The sequence below is a fragment of the Dunckerocampus dactyliophorus genome, chromosome 8 (genome assembly GCF_027744805.1).
Source record: "Dunckerocampus dactyliophorus isolate RoL2022-P2 chromosome 8, RoL_Ddac_1.1, whole genome shotgun sequence".
NCBI classification, from domain to species: domain Eukaryota; kingdom Metazoa; phylum Chordata; class Actinopteri; order Syngnathiformes; family Syngnathidae; genus Dunckerocampus; species Dunckerocampus dactyliophorus.
In genome coordinates this window covers 30,036,838-30,047,713 of record NC_072826.1, presented here as the reverse complement: position 1 = coordinate 30,047,713, position 10,876 = coordinate 30,036,838, and the positions used below count along the sequence as shown (strand labels likewise).

Genomic DNA, 10,876 nt, shown 5'->3' with positions numbered 1-10,876 from the left:
GAAAAAATTACAGAATGAAAATTAAAAATTATACATTTTAAAACATTGTGTAGAATAAAAATAAATACAAATATGTTGGTGTAGAATTTCAATAACTAAAATGTACGTGTAGAAGGAAAATAAATGAAGAACATTAGCGTACAATGAAAAGAACAAATTGAAAAAAATAATGTTGAATGAAAAAAATTGAAGAATTTTGGTGTTGAATGAAAATATTAAATTTTAAAAAATCAGTGAAGAATGACAATAATTTTTAAAAATTGGTGTGTAGAATGACAACAATACATAGAAAAAAATGCCGTAGAATGTAAATAATAAATCACATTTTTGCAGAGTGAAAATAAATAGAAGAAATTTCGTGCAGAATGAAAAGAATAAATACAAAACTGTTGGAGTGGAATGAAAACAATAAATACAAAAATTGGTGTAGAACAAAAATTAAAAATTTTGGTGTAGCCTCAAAATAAATAAAACTTGGATGTAGAATGACAACAAATAGAAAAACATCGGTGTAGAATAAATAGAACTTTGGTGCAGAATGAGAATAAACAAAAGAAAACTGGAGCTGAATGAAAATAAATAGAATTTTGTGGCAGAATGAAAATAGTACAAAAATACTGTACAGTGAAAATGTAAAAAATAGGTGTACAATGAAAATAATTGGTGCAGAATGAAAAAGATAAACAGAACACATTTGGTGTACGTAGATTGAAAGTAACAAATTGAAGATTTTTGGTGCAGAATAAATAGAAATAGAAAAAAAATGGTGTTGAATGAAAAATACAATTTAGGTGCAGAATGAAAATAACCAATAATTTAGATGAAAAATGTAAATAATGAAGACCAAAATGACCTTGCTTAGGAGGTTGAAGGTGATGGCAGGGCCAAGCCTGTGGGGGTGCAAGGTCTCAGAGTTGAAGTGTGCAATGTAAATAATATTTGGAAAAAGCTGAAATTGATGCGTTGGATCGGTCCAATAAAAGGAAAAAAAAGACTCCAGGATGACGAATGAAAGCAAAACGTGGAGGCGTAAGACAAGAGAATTTGTTTTCCTCTCTCCTCCCCGCCTGCTTTTCTATAAGAGGAAGGAGAGGAGATAAGACTAAAAGGACTGTCACTCAGGGGAACAAACCTTCCAGTGTCCCCTCTTGCTCCCGCTCCTCCCGCTCTCTCCAATTTCCTCAGATTCCTGCCGAGATAGAAGCAGCGCAGGCGTTCACAGGCGGCTTGCTGACATCATCCACTGCACGGCGAGGGCCTCCACGCTGCCGCTTCACAGACGTCTGCTTCGGTTGCCTTTCGCGACACTTTGCAGCAACGTCATTCATAAAATGAAAAATGGGATACTGGGATACATTTGCACAACCCACCCAGTCGCGCTTTTTCTTTAGAAAAAAATAGGACCTTTTTACGCTCCTCATCCAAATGTTAAGAGCAGGTGAAAAATGTCAAGAATGTACATTTTGCACTGTTGGAGCTTAAGGAGGTTCTAAGTAGAGCTTCAAAATGCAAAAAGAAGAAATGGGAGTGAGACAAAAAAGCTATTTATTGCAAAGAAGCATTCAAGTGAAAAAGGACGTTCAGCTTCCCTTGACGGTCCTGATGGCTTCCAACGTTACTGGCATGACAAGGAGATCCCTCCTGAGATGTTTCCCACCATCATGATCCTTCAACGGAACAATGGAGCTTCAGGTCGCGCAGGGGCGTCCAACGGCAGCCGGCTACGTGGAGATGTCGCAGGGGACGTCCCTCATGACTGACGGCCCTCGTCTGTGTGGCTTTTTCAACAGGACAACGCTGCACTTCACAAAGAGGAATAAGATCACTCTTTTGGACCATCCTGCGTGTTCCCCTCATCTGAACCCAATGGAGAACATTTGGGGATGGATTTACACAAATTCCCACTACAGCCTATTTCACTTGAATGCTTCTTTGCAATAAATTGTTTGTGCATTTTGAAGCTGTACTCGAAGATCCAACAGTCCAAATGTACATTCGTCACATTGTTCAGCGGGTCTTACTGATCAGGAGTGTATGCCTCGAGTCAGCGTGACGTCTATTAGGAGTTTCTGTTTTGGTAAATGCATTTTTTCTGCTAATTAAATCATCTTATTTTGTAGCCTGGCAATTACACTCGTAACAGCACTGATGCTAAAATAATAAAGCGGCAAATGGAGCTTCAGAAAGGAGTTCTTTTATTCGTGACATAATTAACTTTCAGGGTCAAAACCTTCCGTACAAGAAATGATGTAAAAAAAATCTATAAAAATTAGGAAGAACATGAGTGCATGACTCATTCAATCATTACAAAAGTGACCTTTAAGCGTCGTGGCAGAGGAAGAAAGAGATAAGAGCATGATTGTTTTTATAATGCATGTTATCAGATGTGTGTGCAAACAGTCAATGATTTGCAAATCAGATTTTTGCGATTATGCTGAGAAAGTAAATGGAGTTCATCTCAAATTCAACTGGTTTTCCCTTCCGTAGCCGCGCTGGCATCATTTGATATCATTTCATTTGAGCCGGCAGTGGTTCTCCGAGGGAAACGAGTCTCCGCGTCCGTCGTGGGTCACAACTGGACCATCTTCTTGTGGGGGTCAAAGACGTAGCGCTTGAAATTCAAGTGAATGTTGACGTGATGCGCGTCCGCTTTGGGCTCCTCTTCGATCGTGGCTCCGTCTTTGCCGCCCGCCTTCCCTTTTTTCTTGGAAGACGAGGACAGCAGCTGCTTGGTGTCCGGGCGAAGACCCTCTGTGGAGAAGATCCACAGTCATGCTAGTGTACGGAAAAACCCGTGAACCCATATCCCGGAAAATGGGAGGTGGGTTGGAATTCAATTACTAGAATGTCCGCAAAGTAAGACACATTAAGACCACATTAATAAATGTCTACTATATTAATTAATAGGAGCGTAAAGTTGACTCTGGGGGTGTTAGTTCGTGTCTAGAGGGCTCTAATAATGTTAAAAAGTGTTTTAATAAGGTCATAAACAGGCTTTTGATGCTGTACGGACATATTGCATTTAAGAACTCTTTCAATCGCAGCCATTTTCCAAAATACAACCCCTTCAGTAGCGTCCATTTTAGAGCATTTTGACTGTGTTTTCAAGGCACACAGAATATTGTGTTGTGTTGCTATATAAACATGGAACCTACCAAAAGAAACATTAGACTCTTGTCTTTCACCAGGAAAAAAAAGTGTGTTTCTACCTTTTTGCATTCTTTAGTAATCAGCAGTACAACATAGGTAAGTTTCAGGAAAATATCAGTTCCTGACTAAAAAAGACAGAAAAGCAGCTTTTTGTGAAAAGATACATTTCAAGCATAACTTTCACTTTGACACAAATATTTTTTTGCTTTTGTGACAGCTCACATATCTAAACAACTATACCAACATAAACAACACCAAAAACATCAAAATAACAATTCATTTACAAATATAGCACCATCAACAAAACTCATATCCCGATATACTGTACAATACACATCCCGATATTTTTACCACAAAGTGAGTTTAGACAAAGTCAAAGCCAAATATGCGCGCAAAGTTCTTTTATAAACATTTTTTTAAATCTTAGAGAAAACTAGCTGCTGAAATAAAACAATCCATTCTCTTTTTGAAATAAATACAGAAAAAATAATATATAATCTTCAGTCTGAATCAGGCTGCACTCACGGGTTAGCGCCGTTAGCTCTTCCATCACGTTAGCCATGATGACAGACGCTAAACACGCTCGATGCCGTCTTTTCCGCTATCGCTGCTTCACTCCCGCTATGCAGCCTCTCTCCTCTGTATCGCCGCGGGGATCTCCGGTCGCTCGCCGTAGCAAAGTGGTGTGTGGCTCAAAGCTGCTCCCGAGTGTAAACAACGGCGCCGTGAATGAATGCGTCTCCCGCAACAAGCAAGAGGCAAGCTACAAACATAACAAGATGAACATCCATAGCTGCACACTTGCTGAAGGGGGCAGTATGGCTGAAAAACAATAAGGACGTACGAATAAAGCACAATTAAACACGAAAAACGATGTTGAAAATACGGAGCTGCTGTAACTAGCTGCCACTCGGGCGGCACCATTGAAACATGAGACCTCCGCATCAAATCCAGTCTTTGTGGATATCAACGATATCGTGCTTAGAAGAAATATCGACCTTTAAAAATATGGACATATCACCCAGCCCTACCATGAAGTATTTTCACGTTTGGAACTAAACTATGTGTGTGCATGCTTTAAAATGTTTCCACAACGCGTAACCTCGTACATTATAGCGATCTAATTTATCTTATTTATGATGTATTGTGTAAAACTAAGACATGAATAACATCAAACTAAAAGCACAAAATGAATGCTGACCCACCATCCACCAGTTCAAGTTCCAGCCAAGTGTTTCCAGAGAGATGATTACATGGCTGTTTGACGTGTGTGGTAAGAGGAAGTGTGCTAGCATGAATTAACTTGAGACAAATGTGCACATTAGCACTCAATAAGTCATCAAATCTTACCTTGATGCATTCCCACATAGTATCAGCATTTCACACCAAATATGAGGTGAAAGAAAAATGGTAAAAATACAGTAGTAGTCTATCTGTGCGGCATGAGATAAAGTTAGCACATGCACCACGGACATGCGTCAAGTGAGACGGATGTAACAGAGAGAATCCGGCCACTTTTCAAAATAAAACATAAAAAATATGAAATAATGGAAATGATGTTTTCTTACTGTGCGGGGTTGAGGACCACTGCTCTAGACAGCAAACTGACGTAATTTCCGGGCTACAGAGTGCACCTGAAGAATTCATTTTTCATTATTAGAGCCCTCTGGACAGGAACTAACACCCCTATAGTCACATTTACACTCCTATTACGCAATATAGCAGACAAGATAAGCAATAATAAGACATACTAAGTCATCGTTAGCATTGGGGATGTTCCTGGTTGTTGTAGTATCTTGAACATGAAGACGGCCATCAGCCTGCCGTCCGTCCTCACTGTGACGTTTGTCACTTGATTGGTTTATTCATGCCAATCTGACACGCACAGACGCACATTCCGACATTACCTCCAGCTTTGTTTACATCACATTGCGCACCGCATGGTTGGAAAAATGGATTCGGTTTGAGTCGGACCATCTGGAACACATTCATGACGCTAACCGAGGTTCCGCTGGATTGTTGTTTCCATCAAACAGCAACTGGCTTAATGGATGAAAATGTAGTCAAATGACCAACCCTGACACGTACCCTCCTGTCTGTCGGCTCTGACCTCAACTCCAGGAGAAACGTTGTGCGAGTTGAGTCACATTTCTGTGTGTGTGTGTCCGCCACTGAAAGCAGCTACTAATGTTGCTGGCGGTTTAGGACACGGAAGGTAGGCAATGTTCTGCTTTTATTGCTTGACACGCTGTCTGTCTGGCCTCATGCATCACGGCGCCAGCATTCCTGCCGTTATCGTTATGCCAACGTCAGGCTCGTTACGCCGGCTTGATATCTCTGCTAGTTGTGGCTACGCCAGCATGCACACGCTCCAACATAGTTTGGGTTTCATTCACTACACTGTGGAGACATCCTGCCTGGAAGTGACACATCACTTAACATAGCAGTGTTATTAGGATTATTACTATCCAACATGGAGCAGCCAATTCAAAAATACAATCAATGGACTCTTGATAGGATTTATTATTAGATATTACCCAAATTTCCTTTGTCACCTACAACACAAAGCATATACACTGGTGTGAAAAAGTGTTTGCCCCTTTCCTGATTTCTTAGTTTGTTGCATGTTTGTCACACTTAAATGTTAGGGATCGTCAAACAAATGTAAACATTACTCCATGACAACACAACTCAACACAAAATGCACGTTTGAAATGAAACAGCCATTCAGAGGTGGACTTGCTGGTGTGTTTTGGATCATTGTCCTGCTGCAGAACCCAAGTTGCTTTCAGCTTGAGGTCACCAACATTCTCCTTCAGCACAATTCATGCTTCCATTGATCACAGCAAGTCTTCCAGGTCCTGAAGCAGACCATCACACTACCACCACTTAGTCTTTCTTATGGTGGAGTCATGAACACTGACCTTAACTGAGGCAAGTGAGGCCTGCAGTTCTTTGGATGTTGTCGTGGGGTCTTTTGTGACCTCTTGGATGAGCGCTCTTGGGGGCCATGTAGGTTTGGACTTTTTTTGTTTCATTTAAAAACTGCATTTTGTGTTCACTTGTGTTGTCATTGACTAAAGTGTGACAAACTTGCAAAAAAACAAGAAATCAGGAAGGGGGCACCACTGTATCAGACAGTATATTGACCTACAGCATCTTTAATGCTGCGGCGGATAGAGCAACTGGACAAGCTCTTCAATCGTACACCGGAACAAGCGGCAGAAGAGGAATACCTAATTCTGGATCTGAGTGCCCCCCCCAATCCTTCCATTATTCTGTATGTGATTATGACGTGCCATTACAGATCGTATAATTTGCATAATTAGCCGTCATGCACGTGTGTGTTGTTTTTATGTACGCTGTTGGAAATAAAAAGCAAGCAAAAAAAAACCAACAACATGAAAAGCACATGAAACAAATGTTTCAAAATACTAAATGAACTTTCTTCTGTTTCAAGACGAAGCCGCCTGTGAGTGCTTTCAGGTGGGGGAAGGCGCATAGGAGCACCCTCTGCTCGTTGAGAAGAGCCATACGAGTCTCCAAAGACCAGAAAAAGTCGCTAGATTTGTCAGTACAGTCCCTCACAGTATCGCGGTTCGATTATCACTCCTTGCTCAACGCTATTGAAGGACAAAAGTATATGTAGTATTTTGGCCACTGCATTATTGGGACATGACAGTAGATTAGCGTCACACGGCATGGAGTCAGCCATGGCACGTCCGACATGATAGACTGGGGGAAAAAAAGTTCTCCTCCCATTCCGTGTGGAAGTGGTATGTTTTTGGCTTTTATGTCCTTCTTCCCCACTTGGTTTTAAATCCTTTCTTAAGTTTAAAATACAGGAAATAACTTGGAGGCTAACTAGTTAGCTCGCTAGCGTTTATAGCCATGGCTGTCTCTCGTGTCCCTGCAGTGATCCCGTAGCCTGCGCATTACAGTTGAGCATTCATTATCCACATGAATACGCATTGTTATCTATGCTGGAAATAAAACACCAAGTACAATGGTCATATTTTATTGAAGAAATAACCAACTATTAACCTGAAACCTCGTAAGCAGCTCCGCCTTTCCCCAAATTGTGTGTGTGTGAGAGATGCAGTGAAGAGGATGTGGATGAGGCTCTGACTTGGATATGTTTTTGTTTTCTCTCCCCTCCTGGTGTGGAGCAGTGGGTTTGGAGCAACAGAAGGTAAAATAAATAGAGAGCAGACTTCCCCCGGAACACAGGCAATCCCCGGAGGAATCCTGGGAATGCGGCTGGAGACGTCAACCCTGCCGCTCTTTACCACATCCTGAATATATATACTTACAACAATCTTCCCTGACCCCGGATCAGGGTAAAAAACAAAAAAAAGTTTTGGGTGTGAAGTAGGGGTGTAATGGTACGGTGCGATCACCGCTCGGTACGTACATCGGTTTTAACGTGACGCTTTGGTTCATTTTGGGTAGGGTTTGGAGAAAACATGTAAACCAGAAGACTACTTAGTTTTTGTGTCAACAGCGGTAATGATTTTTTTTAAATGACACATAAAAACTAGCGTGGAAATAGTACACTAAAGAATCAGAACACAGAAATCCCTCGTTTAAGGCGGTTAATTGGTTCCAGACCCAAAGTGAATTTCCGCAAAGCAGGACTCCTTATTTATAAATGTACTATGTCCATAGTTAGAGCATAGAAGACCTGTTTACGACCTTCTAAATACGGTTTTTAACATCATTAGAGTCCTCTAGACATGAAATAACACCCCTATAGTCACCTTTACACTCCTATTACCCAATATAGTAGACATAATAAGAGAAAATAAGACATAAACAAGATTTGTGCTGGTAGCCCGTGTTAGGGATTATTATGCCTGTCGTGAGAAAGGTTGGGCATCGTTTGAATTTGAACGATTACAATTCCGGTTCCCAACGACTTTCGATTCCGATGCTTTTTAGGAGGCAGGGTGATAAAATTATTATATTTGCACCATGAATGTGTCATGTTGGTGGTGCACCCTCCTTTGCATGATATCACTGTGTTGCATGGTATTATTGTGTTGCATTACATCACTGAGATGCATGATATCATTGTGTCGCATGATATCACTGAGTTTCATATAATAATGTTGCATATCATATCATTGAGTTGCATGATGTCATTGTGTCGCATGATAGTGTTGCATATCCTTGTCGCATTGAGGTGCATGATATCATTGTCTTGCATGATATCAATGAGTTGCATGATATCATGAGTTGCATGATATCATGAGTTGCATATCATTTTGTTGTGTGATATTACTGAGTTGCATGATATAATTGTGTTGCATGATAGTGTTGCATATCCTTGTCGCATTAAGGTGCATGATATCGTCTTGCATGATATCACTGAGTTGTACGATATCACTGTGTCGCATGATATTACGTTGCAAATCACTGAGTTGCATGATATCATTGTGTTGCATGATATTGTCACATGATATCAATGAGTTGCATGATATTGCGTTGCATGATATTGTCACATGATATTATTGTGTCACATAATATCATTGAGTTGCATGATATCACAAGTTGTATGATATCATTGTGTTGTGTGATATCACTGACTTACATGGTATTATTGTGTTGCATGATATTGTCACATGATATCACTGAGTTGCATGATATCCTTGTGTTGCATGATATTGTCACATGATATCACTGAGTTGCATGATATCTTTGTGTTGCATGAGCCGAACGCTCTTTTTTTTTTTTTTTTTTTTAAGTTAAGCCACACTTTTTAGCCACTTCTTCTTCGCTGGTGCTCGCAGCTATTTCTTCCGGGTGACGAAGTGGGCCTCGAAACTAAGAATCGAAATAAAAACATTTGCACGACCCCGGGGGAATCGCAATGTTAGCCCCTGATTACATCAACGCGCGATGCCCAAACCTCGTTGAATCGAGATGACTCAAAGCTGCAAAAAAAGCCTGTTGTGCCGTACGGTGGCCTAGTGGTTAGCATGTTGACACTCTAAATTGTGCATAGGTATGAAAATGAGTGTTTGTCTATATGTGCCTTGCCATTGGCTGGCAACCAGTTTAGGGTGTAACCCGCCTCTCACCGAGCATACCCATAGAAAATGGATGGACGGATGTTCCGCCCATCAAGTCTGGTGCTTGTGTGTCTCAGCCAAGATTACAGTAACATCACTGACACCTAGTGACCAGTGTACAATACTACTTGGAATGCCTTATATTTGTATTTTACTTCACTTAGACATTTTTATGCTTGAAAATGCCTCATTAAGACAAAAAAAGACTTGCATAAAATTAGCTTAAATATGCATATTTTTGACTCATGTAAGGCCTATTCAAACACAAAACTGAATGATTTATTTATTGATATATTTTTGGGAAATTGGAAGCGTGACGTGGCAAGGGATTACTGCATGAACACACGTACCGTTACACCCCTCGTGTAACTGATGCAGACACTGACGTTCTAGTCTTGGTGCCCGCCCCCTTACCTTGCACCCGGATTTTGAACTTCCCACTCTGTCCAAATCCGCCCTCGATGACGCCCGTTTCGCCCGTTGACAGCGTGACCTTCAGCCCCACAAAGACCTGCAGGTTGGTTTCCTTCTTGAACAGGTTTCGGCCGATCACGGTGTAGTCGTCGGTCGCCTGCGCGTGAAAGAACGAGGAAGGAAGTGAGCGGGCCGAGTGCGGAATGAATTCACCTCATTAGAGCTGCGGAAATGTCAGCGAGATGGGTCCCCGCCATGAGAACAGCTCACCCTCTGTCTTGCGCCCTCATCCACCCCACCACCACTGGTGCATTCTTCCAGCCTCGCCGCCTGGCTGTCTCTCCTTCCTCCTGCACATTTGATGCTATATTTGTTTGTATTCCTTGCTTATCGTCCATCACTAAGCCCATCTAACCCGCCACTAATCTGATAACAGGAGGGCACCGCTCTGTCTCAGAGCCTCCTCCGCCACCACTAGCTCGTCCTCTTTTTTTTTTTTGGGGCCTAACCCTCATTCACTCTTGAACATTTGACCCTCACGTCCCTCAAGCATGACTGATGCACTGATAAAAACCATACAGTGGCTACAGACGTCTGACAGACCATAGGAATAGCGACTGGATGAGGCCACAATGCCAACAATGTGTCTTGACACACACACACACACACACACACACACACACAAAAACGTGCTTTGCATGCCTTGAAATAACCGGCGACTGTCACATGACGTCACTCTGACCTCCCGCACGCACTGTTTCACTTGAGAGTTGCGGACTGGAGCAGTCAACACCTCTGAGGTGCAAACAGCAGGAAACTTGTTGCACACTTGACCCTCCGACCTCAACCTGACCCCGACACGAGGGTCGGCACGGCGGAAAGCATAAAAAAATATTTTTAACAAACCCAAATAACTTGATGTGCTGCTGCTTTACAACACTTTTATAAGAGATTTGGGAAATGTCAAGTTCACATCAATCTTTGCATAACACTTTCATTTTCCAATTGATAAATAAAATATTCTTTTTTTTTATTTAATGGGTTAAAAAAAATTAAAAAAAACAGGAGAGGGCAGGACAAGACACACTTCCAGTCATAGCTAGCCTCCACATAGCCAAAATTGGGTGGAAATTTCCATTTTAAGCATTTGCACATCCCTTACTGCACAATTCGTACCTTCTTATTGTTTTTTCTGCCATACCGACCACTTCAGCAAGTGTGCAGTTATGGATGTTCAT

General features: G+C 41.4%; 1 protein-coding gene across 4 annotated transcripts in view; it reads right to left on the bottom strand.

Annotated features, from left to right (window-relative positions):
* Window positions 1-279: 279 nt before the first annotated feature.
* The window catches only part of eefsec (eukaryotic elongation factor, selenocysteine-tRNA-specific), a 20,568-nt gene continuing 9,971 nt past the window's right edge, over window positions 280-10,876 (bottom strand). The window contains exons 7-8 of one of the 4 annotated variants that reach the window (XM_054783444.1): window positions 9,639-9,795; window positions 280-2,751 (exon numbers count right to left, since the gene is read on the bottom strand). In XM_054783444.1, the coding sequence (XP_054639419.1) occupies window positions 2,570-2,751; window positions 9,639-9,795 (339 nt within the window). In that variant the 3' untranslated portion in view covers window positions 280-2,569. Of the gene's footprint in view, window positions 2,752-3,675; window positions 9,796-10,876 lie in introns of all 4 variants that reach the window. The other 3 variants (XM_054783443.1, XR_008572150.1, XR_008572151.1) reach the window with 3 other exon arrangements.